Source organism: Elgaria multicarinata, chromosome 8, assembly GCF_023053635.1.
Source record: "Elgaria multicarinata webbii isolate HBS135686 ecotype San Diego chromosome 8, rElgMul1.1.pri, whole genome shotgun sequence".
NCBI classification, from domain to species: Eukaryota; Metazoa; Chordata; class Lepidosauria; order Squamata; family Anguidae; genus Elgaria; species Elgaria multicarinata.
The window spans coordinates 93,863,336-93,889,308 of NC_086178.1; the positions used below are offsets into that span (position 1 = coordinate 93,863,336).

A 25,973-nucleotide genomic window follows, 5' to 3' on the forward strand; every position below is an offset into this window, starting at 1 on the left:
TAAGGAGAGGAATATTCCACGTGTCAGAGACTGGCGGAGTCAACACGTATTGGGACTGGTGCACATGGATCTGACCGGCCCGTTTCCAGAGAGCTATGGAGGAGCCAGATATGCTTTAGTCATTCTGGATGATAAAACCCGTTTTTCGTGGGTATATTTGTTAAAGCACAAATCTGAATGTTTAGGCACAGTGCAGGAATGGGTTACATTCATAGAGAGAAAACTCCAGAAGCAGATCCGGCAGCTGTTGACAGATCGTGGAGGCGAGTTCCAATCGAATCGTTTTAAGCAGTTTTGTAAAAAGACTGGAATAAATCATAAATTATGCAGCCCGAGGACAACGCATCAGAACGGCAATGTTGAGAGGCGCGTCGGCGTGCTTAAAGAAAAAATGGAGTGCTTATTAAAGGACGCCGAGGCAGAGCCACAATTGTGGGGAGAAGCGTTTGTGGCAGCCAATTACCTTTGCAACAGGACTTGGACTAAAACCATAAATAACATACCTTTCTTTTTGCTTTACAACAGGAAACCAAATCTACAGCACTTGAGAACTTGGGGGAGTTTTGCTGTTGTAAATGTTCCAATTTCACAGAGACGTACTTTTTCTCCCAAAGCAATCAGATTGTGCTTTGTAGGTTATGATCACAACAACTGGAGGTTCTTGTGCGAAGGGGGAAGGATAGTGGTCTCTAGGTCAGCTAAATTTAGTGAAGCGAATTGGAAAAGGGTGCACGACAACCCGGAAGTGCTGGTAGAACTAGAAAGCAGGCAGGAGCCTGAGTTATTGGTTAACCGTCAGAGTGTAGAGGCTCAAGAGTTAGGAGAGCAGGAAAAGCAGCAGGAAGAAGCTCCAAGACGCAGTCAAAGAGTTAATAAAGGCATACCACCAAAACGGTACGGCTTTGAAGCTTGCTGTGTGAATTATGAGCCTAATTCTTACTCTGAAGTAAAGAAGTTGAATTCTTTAGAGAGGCAGCAGTGGGAAAGTGCCGAGCAGAGGAAGCAAAACAGTCTTAAAGAGACAGGAGTCTTTAAGGAAGAGACGAGTTTGCCAGCAGGGCAAAAATCTCTAAGCTGCAGGAAGGTGTTTAGACACAAGCAGTTTGAGAAGGCGTGAAGAAATTCAAGCCTCGGCTGGTTGCCAGAAAAGTTAAGGAGGCAGTTTGAAATTGAATGTTCTTCCAAATGTTTAAATCTTTTGTTGTTGGAAAGAGTTTTTCCTAGGATTGAAAAAGGATCAAGCAGGTGAAAAAGAAGTTTTGCTAAGCAATGTGATTGCAGGATTGCAAAAGGAAAAAGCCCCATGGAAATGAATGTGTGAAGCAACCTGCAAAAGAAACAGCTTTAGCAACTTCAGGCTGTATCATTTGGTGTTGAGAAAATGTTATGTTCAGTGAACAGTTTGATTGTCTGTTTTGTTACTATTCTCAGCAGGTTTATGATGACGTTTGAAAAGATAGGAAGCAAGTGAAGTTTTTTCTATGAGGCTAAGTATTGTGCTGGTGTATGGTAAGGTTACTTGGCTAATCCAGTTAAATAAAGGACTTTTTAGGTCCCGGTGGAGAAGCCAGTGACAGTTAAAGTTAAAGCACATAGCCACAATTTTTCAAAACATGAAAGAACACAAAACAAGTGGAGTTTATTGTGAGTCTAAAGAAAACCTTGCTGACATGTTCACAAAACCACTAGGTCCCACCAAACACAGGGAAGTTTGTGAAACTTTAGGTTTCAGGGAGGACAAATGAAAATAACTGTACAATGTGTTGTTAAATCCTGTGTAAACATAAGAAGGGGTGACTTTGCTGGAAACCGCTGCAAAAACTCTGCTATATGGTTATTGGCCAGAAGCCCAGTCTGGCAATAACTAAATCAGGTTGTAAATATAAAACCAACACATCCCAATTTGGGATAACCAACATATCCCGTTTCCTTGTTCATTTACTTCTACAGAGTCTCCCCCCCCCCCAAATGTACTCAGAAACCTTTTTCTTAGACCTAATACCAGTTTGGCAAGAGAGGGTCCACTTCACCTTCACTTGCTCCCTCAAGTGACCCTGGAAGTGCTCCAATGCCACATCAGTACCAGAAAGAGGAGGGCACTAGGGTAGGACAAGTGTCACCCATCACTTCATCATCATTAGCGCCATAGAGCTTCAAGACGCAGCCTGAGAGACACTGAGCCGGTTCACACGATCAAACAGCCCACTCTGAGTCGAATATTAAAAAAACGCCTGGGTTCACGCAACACAACAGTGTGGGTTGTTGTTGAATCGTGACTTGTCGTTGAACCATGGGCTGTTGTGTTGTGTGAGCCAGGCCATGCTAACAAACCATGGTTTGTAAACCATGAACAACCCACATTTCACAATCCAACAACTAACCATAGGTTCCTCTTCATGGGTTGTTCGTAGTTAACACACCATGGTTTGTTACCGTGGCCTGGCTCATACAATAATCCATGGTTCAACCTCAAGTATTATCATATTGAGTGAACCCTGTTAGTGTCCACAAGCTGGCACTGCACAGCCTCATTCTCCAGACCTAGTGCAGCCAGGAAGGGAGGGGGTTCCCTTCCTCCTTAACAAAGCTTGGAGCAGCAATACCCATAGTTTAAGACTGGATTGGAATAGAGAATTGGAGTGTCCTATCTTGCCTAACCAATGGACTGTTGCCCTAGCATCTGTATCTGAAGCTTCTATGGATCTCAGGTTACATCTTATTCAGCAAAAAAAAAACCTGTTTCAGGTTTATTGGACTCCACAACGCCTTTTTAATAAGGGTTTGTCTAACTTGCACAATTGTTGGAGATGTAATGCATCTAATGCTTCTTTAACTCATATGTTTTGGTAATGCCCCATAGTTGCCCCTTTTGGAGAGGAGGTCATAATAAGGATTAACTTCATACTGAAACAATCTATAATATGGGACAACGTGCATGTCTTCCTAAATTCCTACCGGCTTCTTGGAAGTTAACACATGGTCAGTGTAAATGGATCTTCAGAGCCCTTACGGCAGCTAAAAGACTTATACTATCACATTGGAAGGACAAATCCACACCTCCCATAATGCAATGGATCGAGGACCTAATAACATTATAAACATTTCAACAGGTGTTACACAGATATCTGGTCAGCTTTTCCTAAAGCCTTTGTATAACTCTCTCTCTCTTTTAACAGTACACATGATGGAAAATCACGATAATCTTATATATGTAATGTATGGTGTGTGTTTTCGTTTTCACGATGTATTTTCTGTTCTGTTTTGTTGATATTCACAATAGAAAATAAAAGATTTTTTTTAAAAAGAAGCTTGGAGCACGCTGAAGCCAGCAGAAAAAAGGAGTCGGTGGGCCTGTTCGGACGATCACAGAGGGTGGGGGTGGGCAGTGGAACCACAGTGCAGGGAGGGGTAGGGAAACCATGGTAAGCTGGGCCCCACATGATCACAGAACCACGCCAGGCAGTGTGGTTCCCTTACCCTTCCTCTATCCACAGTCCCGCCATTGCCGTCCTGCCACAGCAACTGCTCATCCCAGTGGCCACTGTGGCGGGAATGGGATTGTACCAGCCACAGCAGTGTTGCTAGACAATTGTGACTATAGAGATCAGCCACGCAGGCTAGAGTGTCGCCGGCATTTCCAAGCACTCTAGTCAACAGTCTCTACAGTTGATCACATTTATTCCCGGGGAGCCTAGCAGACGACATGGTAAGCTACCCCAGGCCCCCAAACACATTCTGCAGAGCATGGATTCTGAGGGTGGGTATTGGACCTACCATGGGAGCAAGAAACTCCACCCCTGACATGCTAACCCCTTGTGGGTCACCCCGAAACACAACCGACAGTGGGTTAGCGTGTTGTCTGAGCCCAACCAACAGGTCTCTAGCAACCTTAGCTGTAACTATGTCGTTTGCTTTTGCTCTAACCAGTTTCACTTGAAGTGTTTATTTTTCCCCACAAAGATTATCTGCCTAATCAATGTTATTGCCAATTAGGACAAGTAATATAAGCTTTGGAACAGCCTGGCCAATAGATCAAAGTGCAATGCTTTAGGAGGGCTCATCAACTCTACAGGTTGGTTAAAATTAAGCAAAGTTGCTTAACTTAAAGCAAAATGTGGTCTAAAAGATTAGCCAGTTTCAGGGAGCAGAACAATACTCAGCCTAGGTTTTATCCTTAAAATATAGCCATATAAAGCAGTAATTCTCAAAGTGGCCTTCACCTTTGAATGTCAGTGGGTCGGTGAATCCGCTCCGGGTTTCAGTCAGAACTCTAAAGGAGCTATCAAAGATGTGGACCTTGGATAGCTTCTTTAGAGTTCTGACTGAAACCAGGAGCGGATTCACTGCCTCACTGACATTGGAGCCACCTGCCTACACTAACTATGCTGACTTATATGGCCTTGCACCTTCCCACCTCTTTGTTGCCCTCACCCTTCTCTTCCTGTCAGGTCCCTGCAACATCGCAGATACATCAAATGTGCTAAAGGTTGCATCTGGGAAGCCGTAATATAAATGTGTTCAGTTGAAATCCTACACATGCTTACCTGGGAGTAAGTTCCATTGAAGTCAGTGGGGCTTACTTCTGAGTAGACATGCACAGGATTGTGCTGCTAATGTCTTACGTTGTGAACAATGTTTTAGAAATGATCTAATGTAGTGGTGGGCAATTTCTGGGGCCCCCCACTCCAATCTTGTTGGACTGCAACTCCCATCATCCCTCAGCCTTAGCTATGCTGGCTAGGGCTGATGGGAGTTGCAGTCCAATGGGCCACAAGTTGCCCATTAATGCTACTGGCTAACTGGCCATTTAATACCAGGCAAAATTAATGTATGGCAACAAAAACTGTGTAAGAGGAACATACTACACACAGTACCTATTCTGGAATTTTCTTCAGCTGTATTATGCAGAAATGGCTGAGCAACAATTACTGTATTTTGTGACTTGTGCAAAATAAACTGCCAGGATTTAACAAGTGATAAATAAGATATTGTTTCTAGGTCAAGTTCAAAAGCTTTGTCTGAAATTGCAGGGTGCCAAGTGTTTGCTGCAGTGTTGATGTTTTACCAATTTGAGTGAAAGTGTATGCTATTTAATTCCTGTTATCATTAGTGAACCGTGGGAAGGATGATTCATTTGTCCACTGAGACTGCTGCAACCCAATGTAGTCTTGTCAACTGCTATCTGATAGAATTTTGTTTGTGTACAAGACACTGGATATCAGAAGAGACCAGACAAGACCAAAGAAATGTTTACAGACCATAAAACCCTTTTTGAGGGATTGTTGTACAAGTTAAGATAGACAGCAAAGATGCTGCTCAAGGTCACTCTGTTTTACCTTCTGGCACCTCAGTCTGAAACACATTTTTGTGACTTTGTCCCACTGATTTGTTCCACTGATTCAATGGAACTTAAATCCCAAATAAGCAGAATGTCAGATAGCAAACTAATATCTTAAGGATGTGGACAAGATTCTTAAGAAATGCAAGGCCCATCACATGTGTTCTTGATCCTTGTCCCTCTAGGCTCATAATATTGGCCAGAGTAAGGCTAGGGGATTGGGTTGCTGACCTTTTTGAAGGTGGTTGAGCTTCCAACACCTCCTTAAGTGAACTATTGTAAAGCCCCTCCTGAAAAACAAAACAAAGCATCGCTTGATCCCTCTGATTTGAATAACTTCTGCCTTTTTCAAGTAAGCTATTTGAACTCCTAGTGGCAAACCAGCTCCACGTTTTCTTGCATTATACTAATTTATTTGGATCCTTTCCAATCTGCTTTACAGTTGGAACAATAACTGCCTTGGTCATCCTGGTGGATGACCTGAGATGGAGATAGCAAAGTGATACTATTAACTATAGCAGGTTTCATAAGTTGGTGTTTTGCAATCTTGGTTTGGAGAGTTCATTCAAATTGCACTTGGCTGGGTTGTGAACCATGGCAAAGCAAAGAGCAGTTTGATTCAAACAGGAAATAAGGAACTAAGCCCCATGCTCAAGGAGAGGAAGGAGCTTGCACAGCACTCACCATGCTACAAATCACGGTTTGGAAGATCATCTGGATGCTGCCATAACCTTACACCATGACCCAAGGTATGATTTGAAGGCAGCCACCTTGCTGAAGCTATGTAGATCTCGGAGGGGAGACCACCTCGGTACCACATATAGCCCTTTGAGGTCCACAATGGAAGAAAGTGTGGATATGAATGTAATAAATGTATACTTTATTTTATACTTTAAGTTGTACTTTATGCTTTTAATTTTTGTGAACTGCCCAGAGAGTTTCGGCTATTGGGCAGTATAGAAATGAAAATAAAAAATAAGTGCAGAAGTGACATCTAGAAAGAACTGTAATATATGCACCACTCGAAACTACTACATCCAAAGTAACCCCACTTTTTCTAGGGATGGTTGTTCTTTTCTTTCCCATAACAACTTTTATAGTTATGCCCTACATTATTACCATTATCCAAGCTGCACAAGACATCGGAGAACTATGGCATTTCAGTTGCACCTTTTATGCTATGTTGAGGGAAGTGAAATACCTATCATAACCTATGTTCACTGTCAGCTAACTGGCACATTGCTGCCAAACTGTCCTCAATTATCCATTCTCACAGATGCAAGGAACAATCAAATTGATCAATATTTTTTCAGCTTGGATAGTAAAATCCACCAAATCAGTTAACACGTGTGCATGTTTTAATACCAGCATAAAGGCAATTCCCACCAGTAGTTTGGAAATTAAATTTTAATGCCATGCACAATTCATGGAAGCTCCCAGGCTTGCAATGCCTTACAGTGGAGCCAAGATCCCTACGTTAGCTGCTCTATTCTAAACACCCTCCCAACGTACAGGAACATTCCCTGCCGCGCAGGAAACTTCCAAGGAATGCTATTCACCATCCAGTGGAGTCTGGCGGCGTATCAGACACAAAAGTAAAATAAAAACATCCAATTAAGAAGAAACAACCATAATCCATTTCTAAGCCATCACAATTGGGGCTAAATGCTTCCTGGCTGGCTTGGTTGATTTTCCTACAGCTCCATCCTCTGGCTGGATCTGAGAGGCAGCGCTCAGGCTGAACGCCTGCATCTGACATTCTCAGATCAGAGGCTCACGGAGGCACACTGCAGACTCAAGTTATGAGACCCCACAACCAAAAAGCTCCTCCCTGCCATTGCTATGCCTCCAGTTCCCTATCGGGAAAAAGAGTGAGAAATGATCACACCTGTTTCTAAATTTACAGGATTATTATAGCCCTTCTTATGTATTTGCAATTTTGTGCAGATGATGTATTTTATGTTTTATTCTATTACTTGTTGTTTTAATTTTTGATGATTAAGTAGTTGTACATCACTAAAGGAGAAGGTAATAGGCAGCTAATAAATATAAATACATAATAAATCAAGACTGTTGGCTTTGTGATTGGATCTCAAGGATTTAGAAATACCACATTTCCATTCTCAGGACAAAATTCAGTCTAAGAAAGCAAGGGAAAAACCAGAACAGTATTCTATTCTGAAAGATTACGCATAATATTTACAAAGAGATGAAATCTAGGTATATTAAAGAGAAAATAAAAGAGAAACAATCTTGAAATTACTGGTGCTAAATGCTATTTCTGAAATCACTCTGCATTATTGCATTGAAACAAATCCAGCATTCACAGTTCAATTAGTACAAGATAGAACTGAGTGCTAGCTACAGTATCTGCTAAAAATAATTCCAATTTCAGTGATTGCATCAACATCATCATCATCATCATCATGGGAAATGTTCTAAAAATGGAAAAGGAGGTCCTAATTTCTCTGGGTTCTTTTTCCTTCTTCTAGTTTTTGTTCTAAAACTAGGCAAAGTGAATTATGTTTCACTTTTGCTCCACACCTGAATATATGTGGAACTACTTGTTTGCTAGACATCCAAATCCTATGGATATTTACATGGAAGTAAGTCCCACTGAATTTATTTCAGTGGGTTTAACACTGTCTTGGGTGGTGGTCATACATTAGAACATTACCATTTTTAACAGTGCAAGTATTTCTAATATTTAAACCAAATTACAAAACAATTTTTGTTTTAATGGCCATATACCAGATTTTAGAAAGAGTTATAAGAACATAAGAGCCATGCTGCATAAGACCAAGGGTCATCTAGTCCAGCATTTTGTTCACACAGTGGACAACCAGTTGCTTACGGGAAACCCACAATCAGGACTTGAGTGCAACAGCACCCTCCTGCCCATATTTCCCAGAAACTGCCTCTGATACTGGAAGGTAGCATATAGTCATCACGACTAGTAGACATTGATAGCCTTATCTTCCAGAAATTGGCCCAACTCCCTTTTAAAGTCATCTAAATTGGTGGCCATCACTACACCTTGTGGTAGCGAATTCCATACTTTTATTCCATACTTTATAGCCCCCTTCCAACTCTACTATTCTACTATGTGCTGTGCGAAGAAGTATTTCCTTTTATCTATCTCCCACCAATCAGCTTCATGGGACGACCCCAAGTTCTAGTATTACATGAAAATGTCTCCCTATCCACATTCTCCACACCTTGCATCACGTCTCCCCTAATTTACACTTTTTCTAAGCTAAACAACCCCAGCTGTTGTATTCTTTCCCCACAGGAGAATATTTAAATATTTCCTATGAATATTTAAATATGAATATTCTTTGCTTACCTCTAAGGATATCATTACAGGCGGTAGCGGGAGGGGAGGCTTCTTCAGTTCCTCGCATTTTCTCTTTTTACATATCCGATGGCTCGTTTTGCGTTTCCTGCAGCAGCTGCATTCTTCACAGTTAGTTTTCCGCAGGCATGGCTCACATACTCCGCACCGTCGTCGCTTTTTCTTTTCTACGACCGGTTGCAAAGAGGCAAATGAGGCAGGAAGATCACCGGCTGGATTTCCACAGAAAGACAGCTCTGAATCTGCAACTGGATTGGTGTCACATTTCCTAGTACCCTGAACAGAGTTCGTGTCTTTTCCGTCACTTCCCAAGGGATCCTGAGGTTTCAGAATTGGAATTGATTCATCCGGCACAACTGCCCTTGTACTTGGACCCCCTGCAGTGTCTGAAAGCAGCCATGAATTAGCATCTTCAGGGGACATGGGAACACTTTCCTTAAAGACCTCGCTGCTGCTGCTACTTATCAAAACAGAATCAGCTGAGTGTTTTTCTGGATTGAGCAATGTAACAGGCACAGCAGCCGAATCTAAAACAAGTGTTTCTGCAGCAATCCTTTCAAGTGTCCGCTCAAGATCTCCCAAGATAAAACTTGTCAAAGAGGTATTAGAAACTTGTTCAAAACCGGATACTTCATTTGCTTGGCTACATTCTGGATAATTTTGCCTGGAATTGAAATACGAATCAAGTGCTTTATAGCTTGGCTCCAGTTCCAAGTCCTTTGGTAAATGAGATTCCGCACAAAGGTCTGGATCTTTTAAATAGCCCTCTGATTCAGAGATGCAGTTGGAACCAGGTTCTTCTTGAACGGCAGGCTCAGGATTTTGTTTGAGATGGGACTCTGGTAACACACGTGGATCATCTATCTGCAATTTTGAGATTAATTCAGAGGTAATCAAAATGGCAGCATCAGGTTCACAGTCAGTTAGCACCAAACCACAGCCAGTTTTGGAGTGAGATTCTGTGGGAGACACTGGCTTTTTCTCAAGTACCTTTGAATTTGTTTCAGACAAAAGACTCAACGTGGAATCGGAATGTTCCTTGGGGACAGGAGGCAAATCCAGACTATTCTTCAAATGTGACTGCACAAGTGTCCCCAATTTGTTTTCATGTACTTTTAAAGCAATGGCAGAATCAAGGTGTAAAGACTGGGGAACAGGCTCAGCCAAAGTTTCATTTGAGGTAAGAGTAGAGAAATCATGCAGGGCCTGCTCATTAGGTACAAGTGCTTTACACTTGCATTCTTCCTTTAACACCTCTGGATTATAGATACCTGGTATGTCACCATTAGAAGCAGAAATACTACTTTCAAGAGACATCTCTCCATTTTGGTCATGGCTGTCACATTCAGAGGAGTGATCTCCTTCTGCATCACACAGAGTGCCGGCTCCTTCGGGAGAAGTTAACTCACCGCTCTGGTTTGCATCCTGTTTAAAAGCCCTTGAAGTCTCTTCAGCTTCTTTTCTTTTTAACCCACAGGAGGTTCCCAGTTCAGATTTCTCTCTTTTCCCCACATTTTTTACTGGGCCATCTTTCTTGGCTCTTGCAACTGGTGATGCTTGGAACAGTCTATGGGAAAATTGTTTCCTACGAAGAGTCATGGTAAAGCCATTGTAGCTCAAAGGCGGCTGCTTATGAAAAAGAACATTATCAGTTAATCCCAGATTCATCCAAGATGTTCCAGAGAAGGCTTTGGTGACACTGCTCCTGAGAAATCGGCATGATGAACTCAACAGGGTTTTCTGTTCTTTTGGCTTTTTCCTGCCATCATTCTTTTCTTCCATTAACTTTTTGCAGTTTGCAGAACATTCTGCCTTTGGGGAAGTTTTCTTGGCATCTTTTGTTGCTTGGCAAGATTTCTTTTTGACTGGGCTCGGTTTCTTTTTGCTTATCTCCTCTTTTTTAACTAATCGTGAAGATCTGGCATCACGAGCCATCTCTGTCAAGCAGCAGATGTGTAACTAGGAGTGGAATGGAAGATCATGGATTCTTGCAAACATTCTTTTCTTCAGTAGAAGCCTGCATATTCACATCGGTACTTTCTGTGTAATACAGAGCTGAAATAGGCAGAAAAAAATAAGACTTTAAAATTAATATAATCTTTGCACAGTGCTATCGAACATTTGTAGAACTTCACATGCATATTATCAGCAGTCTTTACACCAGTCGTCTCCAACCTGGTTCCCTCCCAGATGTTTTGGACTACAACTCCCATCAGCCTGTGCCAGCAGGGCCAATGGTCAGAAATGTTGGGAGTTGTAATTCAAAATCTCTGGAGGGCACCAGGTTGGAGAAGGCTGCTTTGCACCACACTGTAAGGTGGATCTGTTGTCTTACAGATTGCACAGGGAACGGGCCCAAGGCTACCTACAGAGCTGAAGGCTGCGGCCAAATGGGATAGGTGGACTCCCATTGTTAAGAATCAAAAGGCAGCTATTCTGCGATTTCTTCCTTAAGGGATTTTCTTCTGGTAAAAAAAAAAGACCAAAGAAGCGGTGAGAAAACACAGGAGGACTACACATTGCAGGTGACTACGTCGGGACCCCCATAACATTCTTTGAATGAGATGGTGCAATTGTACAATAAAAGCCTCCTTCTGGAAGCAATCCAGAAAAAAAGTCCTACAACTCCCAGCATTCCCTAGCCAGCCATATTGTATGGGGAGTAGTGGGACTTTTTCTGTCTAAACATGCATAGGATTGCACCTTAAAGTGCCAAACAAGTTAGCGGGATCCTAAAACTAGAGGAAGACTCATTTCTCCCACGTGAACAGGGGGGTTACTTTTTAATGGTTACATATCCCTCCAGCCACTAGCTCATACTACCCAATTTGACTTCTACTGATTTTTTTTTACCACCTACCATACCACCTAAAATTAATCTCCAGCTTTGCTAATATCAGAGCTGCCATGTTTCTCTTCATTGCCGTTCTCCCCTAACAAGAAACTTGTGTGTTGCACTTAAGACTAGAGACAGATCCAGGTAAAGCCTAATCCAATTAAGGCCCTGTTCAGACAAGCTAAACCATGCTGCTTAACCACAAAATGATTAATAGAATGCAATGCATTCCATTAATCATTTTGTGGTTAAGCAGCATGGTTTAGTGTGTTGTCTGAACGGGGCCTAAGTCTGCTATCTCCTTCTATACACTTATCTTAAGACTGTGACTAAATGCAGGCTTTGTGGCTACATCAAGCCAGTTTCCTCCCTTCCATTTGACTCTGTGGAGCATCCAGCCTGATGAAGCATTCTGGAGAACTCAAAAACTTGCTCACTGTTTTGTGACATTTGGTTTGGTCTTAATAAAAGTGTTGGCTGACTATGGAACTTAGAGGCTAGCGTTGTGTGGGAGAAGGATCATGACTCAGTGGTAGAACATGTGGTTTGCATACAAAAGTCCCAGCCCATCTCCTGGCCCATGTCAACTATAAGTCTGTATTATACTGATTTACCCATCTGGCCCACATCAACTTACTCAAAATAACGACATCCCATAATTTTATACATCATTCCCTCAATCTTGGGATCTGTTTCATTTCCCAATATTTAGCATAAACAATTCTAGCTGCAACAACCATTTGGAAAAACGGTGTTTCTTAAACTTAACTTTTTTCAGGACGATAAATAAAAAATGGAATCTGAAACATATTCTACCCAATATTTTAAACAATAATTGTTGTTATGAAAATTGAATTACCACTTTGTTTGAAAGAATAACATTTACAAAATCACAATCCATTGTGGTTATTTTTCCTTGGGAGAAAATAGAATTTACGAAATACTATTTTTATGACTGTGAAAACAACCCTTTATTTAGGCTGGAATACACAGCACGGCTACATCTGAGTGCAGATGTTTTGATTCGGAAAACTTCCAAGCATCCAAGCATGTGGTGGATGCAAGGTAAGAAAATCTAGTAGACTAAAGAACAATCCAACAAAAAATGGGATCTGCACATTTTTAACAATCACTGAATTTAGTGACAGTTGATCTAGGTGGGGAAAAATATCCTCACCCCTTTAAATAGAAAAGCAGCTAAATAAATGAAGCAAGCTACTTGGGGAGTTGAGAAATCTCCTTAGCACAAGGCTTTCAAAACAAAGTCTGGACAAGTATTCATCAGGGACTGCAGAGATAAGAAATCTCTAGCTCCAAGGCTATTGGCAATCCCCTCCCCTCTAACAGTTACGCACCTCTGGCTTTGGCCAATTTCCCACCCACCTTTTATTTTATACTATTAATGTAGCAAGGGCAGTATAGTGGCTCTACTGAATAATAGTACTGGGGGCCAATGAAGCACCTCCCTAACTGTCATATAGAATTTCCCAGCCTTTTTCCATTTATCTTCCTTCTGTGCCTGGGACAATAGTGAGATCAGCTAGCAAGGATACAAATTTGTTTAGCTACCCTTGGAAGGTTCACACTGTTTGTTTCCCCACCCCCACCCCATTGTGTGTGATCAGGACTGCCCAAAGTATTTTGGTGCCTAAGGTGAAAAATGCAAGTGGCCTCCCTCTACCATCATGCAATTGCTCAGTTCCTATTCATTTCAAGGGGCTCACCAAGCAGAATGCTGTTGATTGTGCCTCATGGATCTGATCTTAATGGGGCCCAAAAAATGCTGGCGGATGTGGGAACCTCACCTTATTCTTATAATAAGGATGCCTCTGTGTCGGAGTTTGAGAATCCCTTCATAGAGCCATAAAGATATGTCCTTGTTGATCGAACAAAAAGCTCTCTATATGACAATTGCACAAAGTACCATGCTAAGCGATGTGGATGCACTCCTTAACAGAAGAACCCAAAACTCAGTGGTCGAGCACATACTTTGCATGTAAAAAAGCCCAGTTCTGATCCCTAGACACTCTGGTGACAAAGGATCTCAGGCAAGATAAAATGGAAAGAAGACCATAATTAGGGCTGTGCATGCCCTCCCCGAACCGCTTTGGGTCAATCTGGACCTCCCCTGATCCGATCTGGAACTGGATCGGGAGTGAGATCTGGAGGTCTGGATCAATATTCGGATGCCATTTTGCCCCCCCTTCCCCACTTAACTGCCTCCGCGGTGGATGGCGGAGGCAGGTAAGTGGGGAAGGGGGGACAACATGGGGGTTGAATAAGCCCCCTCCCCCCTTTACCTAGCTCCGTTGTCTGCTGCCACAGCAGTCTGTGCAGCGGCTTTGACTGCCGCCCACGCCTAAGGCCGGAAATAGGCTGTGGCAGTCGAAGCTGCCGCATGGACCGCGGCAGATGATGGAGCCAGGTAAGCCCCCCTCCCCTGGCTCCGCTGCCATCGGTGCACGGACTGCGGTGGCAGCGGACAGGAGAGCCAGGTAAACTCTCCTCCCCACTTACCTGGCTCCGAAGCTTTGGAACGGTCCGAAGCGCTTCGGGTCGATCCAGACCTCCCCTGATCCGCTCCAGAACCGGGCTTAGGAGGTCCAGATCGGCCTGCTCCGTTTGGGATTCGGGGATCCATAACGGAGCGGAGCACACCCCTAATCATAATGACGATGATGATGATGATGCAGGTGGGAAAGACCTTTGCAACCCACTGTTAGTCCAAGTAGACAATACCAAGTTAGGTTACATTAGGTTAGATCAGGGGTGCAGAACCTCAGGCTTGTGGCCAAATCTGGCCCACCTGGAGTTCCCTAGATGACCATGCCCCTTCCCCCAGCCCCAATACCTTCCTTGACCACCAATCATTTGGTGGTTTCCCTGCTTTTGTACACTTCCCCACCCCACCATTCTAAAGGGTTGAAATGCATCTCCTAAGACTTAGTTACTAGAAGTAAGAACTTTCAATTAAAACATGCTGGTATTCTTTGGTATTTTGGCCTGCCCCTTTCTGCCTTTGGCTCCATCCATTATTGGAATGCAGTTTCCAAGAGTTCCTCCAAAAAGGAATTTGGCCCTCAGGCTGAAAGGTTCAACACCCCTGAGTTAGACCAGCCTTCCCCAGCCTTGTGCCCTCTAGATGTAGTTCAAAGCATCTGGATAGCACCAGGTGGAGGATGACTGTGTTAGAAGGACTAATGGTCTGACGCAGCATATGGCTGCTTCATATTTACTAGAACGTTGTTCTGATTCAGTAAAAGGCAGACCCCGAACTCTGATATCCTTATAAGACATTTGCTTAAGAATTATCTTGTGTCAACGTAGAACACATTTGACCTCTCTAGAGCTGTGATTTCCAGTTCTATGTATAGCATTGAGCGATGGCTCAGAACTTCATGCAATACACCCTGTAAAAGCAATGCAATCTTGACAGCTGCTAAGCTCATCAAGATAAAAACTAGGATCCTCCCTAACTGTATACCGATCCTGACACTAACTTGATAAACTTTATTGCAAGTGTAAAGTTTCAGCCATAAAATGCAGTACAGTTGTTTATAGATAGGTATTTGTTTGTATGGACTACATCAATGCTCCTGGAACATTCAGATACAAAAATCCACAATTATGGCTTCCTTCCAGGTTTACAGTCAATTCTTTCAGCATTATAGGAATTCTCTCCTCTGTTCTAAACCAATATACAGTGACACAATCCAACATAGAGGTGTAGTCTGAGCTTATCCATGTTTACACATAAGTAATCCCACTAAGTAGAATGGAGTTTTCCCCCAGGTACATGCAGGCAGGATTGCATCCTTAGTGTGTTTCAGCCCAACGAAATCCATGGGTTTAAGCACACAACTCTTGTATTGGTTAAATTGTACGTACTATTTTTGTGGAAGTAAACCCTACTGGCCTGGTTTGCACATAATACTAAGCCATCATGGGCATCCGCTCATAGGCGCAAGGGGGTGCAACTGCCTCTCCCCGATTCCAGCTATGATGTAATTCAGAGAGCAGCAATAGCAGCTGCCATGCTGCACCTGCCCCATCTATCTCTGCTCTAAGTTTCCAGCCACACAGGCAAAGCTCAGGACAGGACAGAAGGTCCATAAATTAAACACTGGAGTGGGGGGAAGGCGCCCTCAAGTTTAACTGGCCCTGTGGGAGTGCCTCCTCATAAGGCAAAGAAGTAGTAGCAGACAGCAGCATAACCGGGCTCCTCCACACCAAAGTAGCTCTATTCTGAGAGCGGCAACAGCACCTCATGCTGTGCATGCCTGCCCTTCCTATCTTTACTCTCCTGTTCCCCACGGGTGAGTGAGGGTAGCCAGGAGAGGCCAGTAAATTAAACCTGGGGGTGTCGGGATGGGATGCCATCAAACTCCGTTGAGCTTGGCTGCAATGCAAATGGTAGAATGTGGGTGGTGAGGCTGGCTTTCTAGCAACCCCAGCCAGGTAGTGCCACAGCCTTTTAGGCCCTCCGTTTGATAAAGCAAATGGCAGGCTCCCTCTCAAGGACTGTTAAGTATGCAAATCAAACTGGCCTGGGCCCCCTGCTTAAGTTCACTTTAATTTAAGATGAATTGGAATTAAGGGGAACTAGTGAGTTGTTTTTCAGCCCACAGGTGAAGGGGGGGGAGATGTGGGGAGAATACAGGAAAGTCGCTCATCTGGAAAGTGTGTCTGTGGGGACAACTCTGACAATCCTAGAATCACGGGGGGAGACATGGTCCTTATGTGCACTGGCTTTTTGTGGCTTAATGCACCCCGCCCTCCCCAGTAAACATGCATAGGATTGGGCTGTTAATGTTGGTATGTGAAGACACCTTAAAATCCTACGCTTTCACCCAAAAAGTCTGGGAAAGTGCAGATTGGGAACAAAAGGGAGAGATGGTTAACTGTCACATTTTGAAGATACCCATTCTAAATTTCATCCATGCTCATGGGCATCCACAAGGAGGGGCAATTGATCTCCCTGTGAATGTCCAGATTCTCCTCCTCCTCCTCCAAAAAGCAAGTCTCTAACCCTTGAAGAACCCAAGATATGAGGCAAAATGTGCAGCCACTATTCCGCCTACTCATTTTGTGAGAAATTAGCCTGCTCCCACGTTTTAATATTATTAGCCAATCAATGAAGTCACAGCAATAGTAAACATACCCACTATCTGGGTGTGTTAACCCTTCTGAGTGTGTTAAGCCTTTTTGGGGTCTTCCCTGTTAGGAGGTGGCCATAGCTCAGCGGTAGAGCATATGCTTTGGATGTAGAAGGCCTCAGGTCAATCTCTCTTACCTCCAGTTAAAGCAAGGGGTGCCAACTTGTGTCCCTCCAGATATTTTGGCCATCAACTCCCATGATCCCTCCCTATTGGTTATGCTGGAGAGATGGTGGGAGTTGTAGGCGAAATATGACGAGGGCCACATATTGCCCCTCTCCCTCACCTGCCCCGAGTTAAAGGTACTCTGGGAAAAGTCTTTGACTGAGACCTCAGAGAGCTGCTCCAGTGGCTTGATTCAGTTTCATATGCTATTACTAAACTCAATTCTCTGTGCTCTAAACAACTGCATCAATCATGATTTGAAGATGGTTTGGAAGCTGCAGCTTGTGCAAAATGCAGTGGCCAGACTGATATCAGGAACCAGGTTTGAACATATAAGACCAATTCTGGCCCACCTGCACTGGCTGCCTATACATTTCCGAGCCCAGTTCAATGTGCTGGTTTTGACCTATAAAGCCTTGCATGGCTTGGAACCACAATACCTGACAGAATGACTCTCCTGACATGAACCTACCCATACACTGCGCTCAACATCTAAGGTCCTCCTCCTAGTGCCTACTCAGAGGGAAGCTCGGAGGATGGCAACAAGGGAGAGGGCCTTTTCAGTGGTGGCCCCCCAATTATGGAATGATCTCCCTAACGAGGCTCGCCTGGCGCCAACATTGTTATCTTTTCGGCCCCAGGTCAAGACTTTTCTCTTCTCCCAGGCACTTAACAGCATATGTTGAGTATTTTGGGATTGTTAACTGACCCCTAGATAGCTGTTTTTACAAGGATACTGTCGTTTCTATGCTTTTTATGTTTTTAAACTTTGTATATCTGTTTTTAATGTTTACTGTCTTTAAATTTTGTAAACCGCCCAGAGAGCTTTGGCTATGGGGTGGTATATAAATGCAATAAATAAATAAATAATGGTCTACAGTATATACAGAACTTGGGCTGTAAAGTTTAAATTAAAATTATTATACATCTTAATTCTATCCATGCTCACCCAGTCTTCAGACCCACTGGATTCAATGGGGTTTACTCCCCAGTATGATTCCTAACTGTGCATAGGTTGTGTTTGCGCTTTAATCCCATTGATTTTAGGATGATTATTTATACAGCTCTGTCAAAGTACATTGTGCTTTGAAGGGGGACCAGAGGATCTTAAAATCTAAATGTGATCAGCAGGGGGAGAACAGCGGGAGGGGAGGGAGGATCGGTATTTGTTTTCTGTGACGAAGGTTCGGTGCCTTGAACAGCTGCATGATAGGCAGATATTCAATAGGTACAGGTATCTGTTCTGGAAAAACTATACCAGTTGAGTTTCTCCCTGTCCTACAGTTGTAAACAGGACAATACCACTGACGTGGGGTGGGAGGGAGGTGGAAACTCTAGGAGTAGGGATGTAATTGGAAAAAGAGACTAGGAAATGAGCAGAGTCCAGGTCACAATTCTGGCCCTTCCTCTTTAATCCTTTTGCTGTAATTTATTATATTTAAATAATTTTCTCCACAACCCCAGTAGCTAGAAATAAGCTCTTCTTTAAAAGAAAAAAATCTAATGTGTGTGTATGTGTGTGGGGGGGTAGATTCTGAAAACCTACCAGGTTTCTGTTTTGGTAGTCATTGCTTTTGTTATCTTCATTATTATAATGGACATGCCGATTCTTACAACACAGTCCTAAGCATCTGTACTTAGGAAGTAAGTCCCATTGAAGTTATTCTCCCATAAGGGTATTTAGGGTTGCAGCCGTGCAGGGAAATCCTGTGCATGTTTATTCAGAAGTAAAAATTGTGTTTTGTGGCGTTTACTCCCAGAAAGTGTATATCTGATTTTGATTTCTAGATGCAGAACTTAGCATAATTATGGAGACGTTTGACCAGGAAAGGGTTAACATATCCTGCCAAAGGGAGATGCAGCTGATAATGACCATCAGGCAGAAGCAGGCAGGGCCTATGCTATGCTTAAGCCAGAGTCACATGACCAATTGCCTAATAAAAGGACAGGCCAAGCTTGAGAGAGAGGGAAATTTCAGAAAAACAATTGTATTTGGAGGTGGGGGAGGGGAAAAAAGGGAAAACAAACAGAATAGGGGAGCAACCTGCAGAGCTTTCTGTAGGTGTCAGGAAAAAAGCTTAAGGGGAAATGGTATTTCTGTTGCTCTAATGTATCTAAGAAAACTACACTTTAAAGTTGAAGTATTGGATAAAATGTGCAATCAATCCAAGAGTTTGCAGAGACGTTGACTTTTGCACAAGATGTAGAAGTTGTCATTCCACATACTCGCATTTTCTCTGCAGACACAGATGCGGTTTCTCTACCTAGAAAAAAACCTTAAACTTGTGAATTGGCCCTGAGAAAAGCTGGGATAGAAAAATAAAATAAAAGTGATTTAGTAACAGTGCAAGTCTATGCATGCTGTTTACTCGGAAGTAAGTCCCACTATGTTCAATGGAACTTACTCCCTAGTAAGGGCAAACCATTTGAGTTACAGATGAAGGACAGAAGCTGAGAGAAACAAGTGGCCTGACTAAGGCCACCTAGTGGCTAAGATGAGACTCACAGCTCTCACCCTTGGCCACTAAGGTATACCAACGCCTACAGGCCCAACCCCACTGCACAGCATCTGTGGGCCATTGCCAGGGCCCGAACACAGTCCAACACTGACATCTCCCCTAGGCCCTCTTTGTTAAGACATTTCCCAGCAGAAAGTGCCAGAGGCTTGCGCCCAGAACTTACGCCAAGCATTGCTGCTGCTCACTATGGTCATGGCCAGCAATGGCAGCTGAAGGCATTTTCCCACAAGCCTCTCTAGAGTCTGCCCCGAGCTCTATGCCTCTGCTTGCACCGACCAACTTTACAGAGCCTTATTCAGTCACCAGTATTTAACACCAACTCTGACTCATTCCCTCTCGCCCACTCCCTATTGAGCTGGTACTCTAGAAAAGTATTTCTCTTAGTGAAAATGGATTTGTTAATTGGCGTCAGGAAGAGAGAGCAGGAAAGGGCACACACTTTTGTTAAAATGCATATGGTATGACACCACATTCCTCTACCACCCATTGATTTACACTGCTCACAGCGCATTTTGCATAGCGCTGCTCCTGTTTTAGGAACACATTCTCTATGTTGACACATGCTGGGATTATTCTAGGGCAAATGGGCTTATCCTGATAGATGCTGGGGAGGGGCCATAGCTCAGTCATAGACCACATGCTTTGCATGCAGAAAGTCTCAAACTCTGGCATCTCCTGGTAGGGCTGGAAAAAATCCTGCCTGAAAGCCTAGAGTGCATTGACAATACTGAGTTAGAATGACCAATGGTCTGACTCAGTATAAGGCGTTCCTATGATGTCATTTGGCTTATGTTAAAAAATAATAATTGCTCATTAAAGAACTTAAATATGCATCCCATGATCACATGCTTCTAAATATAATTTTCCCCAAAGTTATTTCCAATCACCAAGGCTTATCCAGCAAATATCTATGGTGCATCAATTGTAAACTCAAACTTTTGAGGGGGGCATGGCAAAGATGAGACAGACCAAATGATACAAGATTTATCCAAATACTATACTTTCTAGTCTCTCTCTCTCCATCTGCTCACTTCTATTGTGTAGTGAAATATAGGATGAAACTTGTCCCTCTTCAAATTGTCACAATTTTATTTTACTAACAGGATATCTCCACAGATCTTCAGACATCCTCAGTGCAGCCAACTTAGGCTAGATGTGTTTAATGTGCATTTCAAACTGGCACTGACCGGCACAGGAAAAACCTTAGAACAGATAAAACCTAAGAGATGCATTGCTTTGCCTTATACTGTGTGTATGGTCAATACAACCATTCTTTTGTTGGAGTACAAAACTGCTGCTTCAAGATTATCTTTTCACTAAGCAGCGCTTCAGGACTAAGTTCCCTTTTGTCGCTGCATCAGTGGGAATGTTCCACACTCAGAAAGCCACCACACAGAAATTACTTAATGACAGCCTCCTTGTCACCTACAACTTTTCAAAATTGCTCCATCAGTTTTCAAGAGTAGAGAGGAACTCAGCCTTCACACCACAGCTTTTGTGCAAATTCTATATTAAGCAAGGATGACTGTATCTCTTGTTGACCCTTACAATTTGCTAATTACATATCGGAACTTTTCGAAACGAGAGGGGCACATACATTCCTGTTATTGCAACTGGATCGATTGGTTTGTTTCCACAATGTTTTAGAAACACTTCATAGTTCATGGGTCAGTACACCTATGGGTGGTGTGGTAAACGTGCAAGATCGACACCCCTGGGTGTTCACTCGATTAAAATATGCAGTCTGGATTTTTTCCTTCAGAGTGCATGTTTTAACTGAACACTTACTTGAGACTAAAGTGCCACATATCAACATTGAAGCAACAGCAAGACAGAATTATCCAAAATACTTAAGGCATTGCTGAATTGCCAGTTATCCAAATATAGATATCCATCATATCATCCCGCAATTAAGAGCTGCTTCACACTTTATGCAGCAATCCAGGTATACAGGTATTCTGGTGGTGTGCGCTATGGTAAACCATGGGAGACCAACTTCTCCAAACATGCAGTACGCAAGTGGGAATCCCGTCCAATCACAGCTCTATCCTGCACATTTCCCTGAGTGTTTGGGGAGATGCATGTGCCCTTCGCAATTCATGCTGGATGATGAAGGACAAGTCCAAACAGCAGCTTCTTCTGTGATCAATTCAACACCCATATATTAAATCGGAAAGAATAAAACAAGAGCGGAGTCGCTTCTCCCTCCAGAGGTGGGGGCAGGAAGTCTCAAAAACATAATTTCTGACAAGCGAGCCACGCTCAACCTGCAATTGCCGTTGACTGTGTTGTGGATGGGAGAGGGACATGCATGCATATGAGATGTCAGGGTGGTGTGCATTTACAGAAACCATGTGCACTGCAGGGTTCAAGCGCACATCTGTCTCCCTTTTCAAACAGCTGGAAGGCCAGTTTCTTTAAAGGAGAAATGAAGCAGCCCTTCCCAACGGCAAGAACCAATGTGTTGTTAAAAGCTGGGTTGCAGCCCTTTTCTAAGTACATCAGGGAACCCTTCTGACACAAGAGACGCTTTACCTATGGAGAGCCTATTTTTAGGGAAGTGGAACTGAGAATTGTTCACTCATGACTCAAGATTAATGTCGTGTGATCAGAAGACTGGCTTGGCTCATGACTTTTTGCCATGGCATGTACTCCACGGGCAGGGGCCATGTGCACACTTGACAACCTCCTATGCTCAAAGGGCAATTCTGGAGGCAGGTAAGCAGGCAAGTCGCCTGTCCACCTCCTCGAGTTTGCTGAACTGGCTCTTAAAACAAGAAGCTCTGTTGTTGAGCAATAATGACATATAGAGAAACTCCTTTCCCCAGAAGCAAGTTATCAGCAACAGAAGGGGGAAGGGGAGGGGGGAGGAGGACCAAGCCACCGCCTCTGCTCTTGTTTCAAGCAGATGGCTTCCTGGAGTGGGATTTCTTTCTGCAGGAGGTAGTAGCCAGAGGTGGTCTGGAGCTTCCATTGTATAACTGCCCTCATAAGAGCTGCTGAGGAACCAAACAATGGGTTAAATTCGATTTTAATTTACCACAATGCTCTGAGATCAGCCAAGATCAGCCAAGATGCACTGCTGTAAAATCTAGACAGGGGATAATTTAACCCATTAACCATATATATATATATATATATATATATATATATATATATATATATAAAAACACACACACACAGTCTAAGCAAGCAAAAAAATTAAGGCAACTTTTAGAAGATGCTATTTGACTTTTCCTTTCCTCCAAAAACGAAAGCTTGAGAAAAAGAGGCAGGATTGATGATCTGTGTCCTTTAAATTCTCCCCACTCCACCTTTGTATGGAGATTTAAAGCAGTTTTGCTTGCCTGGCGGGTTTTACTAGGCAGACTTGGGCTGCTTGAATGCAAATTTGCACCAGGGGAGTCACATAATGGACCTTCTCGAGTTTTTTGGGTTTGTAAAAAAAGTAACAATAGGGATATTTGGGGTTGTTTTTTCCCTAATTGATGCACACGTCCAAATTCTCCCGTCTTCCTTTCCCTCCCCCAGTCATTGGCAGACGACTCCTCGGCAGAGCAGAACTTTTTTCACCATCGTTTAATTCCTCGCATTCCACTTCTCCACATCTATCCTACCGAAAAGTGCACCGAAGTTTGGGAAAGGGGCTCTTTTAACCAACCCTCTGAAGCGGATCGCACGTACTCCAAAGAGCTTCCTCACATCCCCTCTCCTCCTCCCCACATGATCGGCAGCTTCTCTGGGAATCGATCCGCTAATACGTACCAGACTCGTTGCGTTGTCAAGAAGATACTAACAGGAAAAGGCGACCCTTCGTGCATGGCTTTGCAATCCACAGCTGCAGAAAAGCAAGGAAACTTTCAGAGTTCGCCCAGCCAGCGTGTCAGGAGCAAAAATAAAACTCCAATGTGGAATATGGAGACAATCCCCCCCGCCCCCGAGCAATGGGGGAATAAAACGTGCTCTCCCCGGAAGGTTAGTAACTTCCCCGGCCAGACCCTCTGGGAGGGAGGCTCGGCTTTGCTGAACTCTCGAAGCTGGACCGAGCCCTCCTAGCGAGAAGAAAAATGCGAGCTGGATCGCCACGTCGGAGTGGGATTGCTTACCTCTCACCCGGGGCTCCTGGGGCCAGTGGCTGGCCCAATGCATATAAGAGTTACGCTCAAGACGCCCCTGCTAGTATAAAAGTGCCAAAACTAAATTCCTTAAAAAAAAAAAAGTGGGGGGGAGCAAGTGTCTATCTGCATACATAATCAAATGGGATGGGAATAAGAACTTTCCTTCAAGAACCAGGCTTAAAATTTTATGCCTTGAATCTGTCTTTTGATTAACCTGGGCTCCAAGTACACCAGAGATAAGCTTTCTAGTGTCATGTCAAAATGGTCTCTGGTGTTTTATGCCCTGACAAACTCCAAATGCACTTTTGTATGCATATAATATTTACCATTTTAACAGCCTGCTCCTCTGCAGGGCTAGGCATGCCTAACCTCATTGATTTAAAATGTAAAGTTACATTTTAAATTGAGTTAGGCATATCTAATTCTGCATAGGATTGGGCTGTAAAAACAACACGTACATATTGTCGGGGGAATGTTAGGGGTGCCTTAATGACATATGCACACCGATGGTGCTATATAAATAATAATAATAATAATAATAATAATAATAATAATAATCATGCAAATATACACACAATTTCCCCCAATCTTAACCAAACCATTACCCCTCCTGGTTTTCTAATAACAGTAGCTAAGGTGGGGGGGGCAGGGTAGGGGCCCTTTGCTCTTCACCCTCATAAGTGTGGTGCAGTGGTTAGCATATTGGACTAGGCCCAAGTTCAAATCCCCACTTAGCCTTTAAGCTCATTGACTGACTTTGGGCCAGTCACTATTTCTCAACCTAAACTACCTCACAGTGTTGCGGTGAGGACAAAACGTGTTGAGAACCATCTCTGTCATCTGGACACTGTACAGCATGTAGAAATATACTCAGAGCCTGCAGCTAGGCAGGCATAAGTTGTGCAAGATCTGCTTCTATGTTTGCCAGAAATGGATGGTTCACTGCTGTATCCTAACTGTGTGAAGTGATCCTGAGTGTGCACTCTTGTTTGAGAAGTGTCTTGCTGCATCACACCAAGATCCACCGTTCTTTGCAAGAATCTAAAAGATGCCAGATGGCCCAACAGTGAAACCACACTTTAACTTCTGTTCACCCCTGACCTTAATTATTAAATAATAAAATAACATTCTTGGCAGAGTATCTATAATTTGTGCTCTCAATACTGTGTGCTGATCGGTTAGAGTGTGTGTGGGAAAATCAACCTTGCATAGAGTAACTCTTTCTCCAGCTTCAGGGTATGTAAAGCAGCTACACTGACCAGGTTGAAATGACACACTGTGTCTTGTCATGGGTTATGTAACCCACAATAAGCTGCTTTGTCCTCAGCTGCCAAGTTGCATATACAACCCCCCACTTGGGGGTTGTTGTGTTGTATGAACCTGGCAAGGGTGGGTTATGCAAAGATTAAACAATGCTCACATGACCCTAAAACAGATCATGGGTTATGCGATGCTAGTTTAAACTTTGGATAACCCAACTCGCTGGGTTCGCATTACATGACAATCTCTGAACAGGGGTTCCATATTCAAAATGGCAGCTGCACATGCCATAGTCTCAGACTGGTCTCAGACTGTTAATCACTATTGTGTAGAATAAAAAGTATAGGAAGCATCCACAGAAAAGATAAGTAACTTTTTATCTCATTGAACAGTACATTCCCCTCTGAACATAAAGTGAAAAACCAGTCACAGAGATCACACAATCAATAGTGTGGTTGTGTTCTTGTTGCTGCTGCTGCTGTTAATTACATTTGAAACTTTGGGAGGCATATGTGATCCTTGTAACAACCCTGTTAGGATGTGAAGGGATAAGTAGGCAAAGGCTACCCAGTAACATTTAAACCTTAATCTTCCCAGTCTGCGTCCAGTGCATTACAACATACCACCACACTGGATCTCATATGCTCTCCTTCACCTGTGTGTAGCAAGAAGGGTCAGGCAGGATTTAAAAAAAAACAAAAAAAACATTTATTTAAAACATTTCTTGACTGCTTTTCAGGGCAGAAGCTCTCACAAGGCAGCTTACAACAATAAAATGCATAAAAACAGTTAAAATACTAAAAGCAATAATACATAAACAAAATAAAATGGCAATTAAAAACAATAAAAGCCAACAAAACCTGTAAGAACAACAATGGCAATAACAACAGTACTCATATCATGAGAAGGCCATGGTAAAATAAAATGTTTTCAAGGCCTTCTTAAAAGCCTGCAATTTGCCCATCTAATACTTGGGCAGATGCATTCTGCACCAGTTGAAGTTACCAAACAGACTTCAAAGACAGCCCCACATATAGCACATTACAGTAGTCCAGCCTGGACTTGACTAGTGTGTGGATAACTGAGACAGTCTGACTTTTCCAGACAGGGCCACAGCTGGTAGGAAACCCATGCAGACTGAAGCCACTGTTGCAGGTGAATGATAGTGATCTGATGTACTATATATTTGTACCCAGTCCCTTACATTAGTAATGTAGAGATGTGCT

General features: G+C 43.1%; 1 protein-coding gene across 1 annotated transcript in view; it reads right to left on the reverse strand.

The window, feature by feature from the left end:
* The window catches only part of TET1 (tet methylcytosine dioxygenase 1), a 71,168-nt gene extending 60,540 nt beyond the window's left edge, over positions 1-10,628 (reverse strand). The window contains exon 1 of the mRNA XM_063133065.1: positions 8,685-10,628. Within this exon, the coding sequence (XP_062989135.1) occupies positions 8,685-10,628 (1,944 nt within the window). The remainder of the gene's footprint in view (positions 1-8,684) is intronic.
* Positions 10,629-25,973: the final 15,345 nt, after the last annotated feature.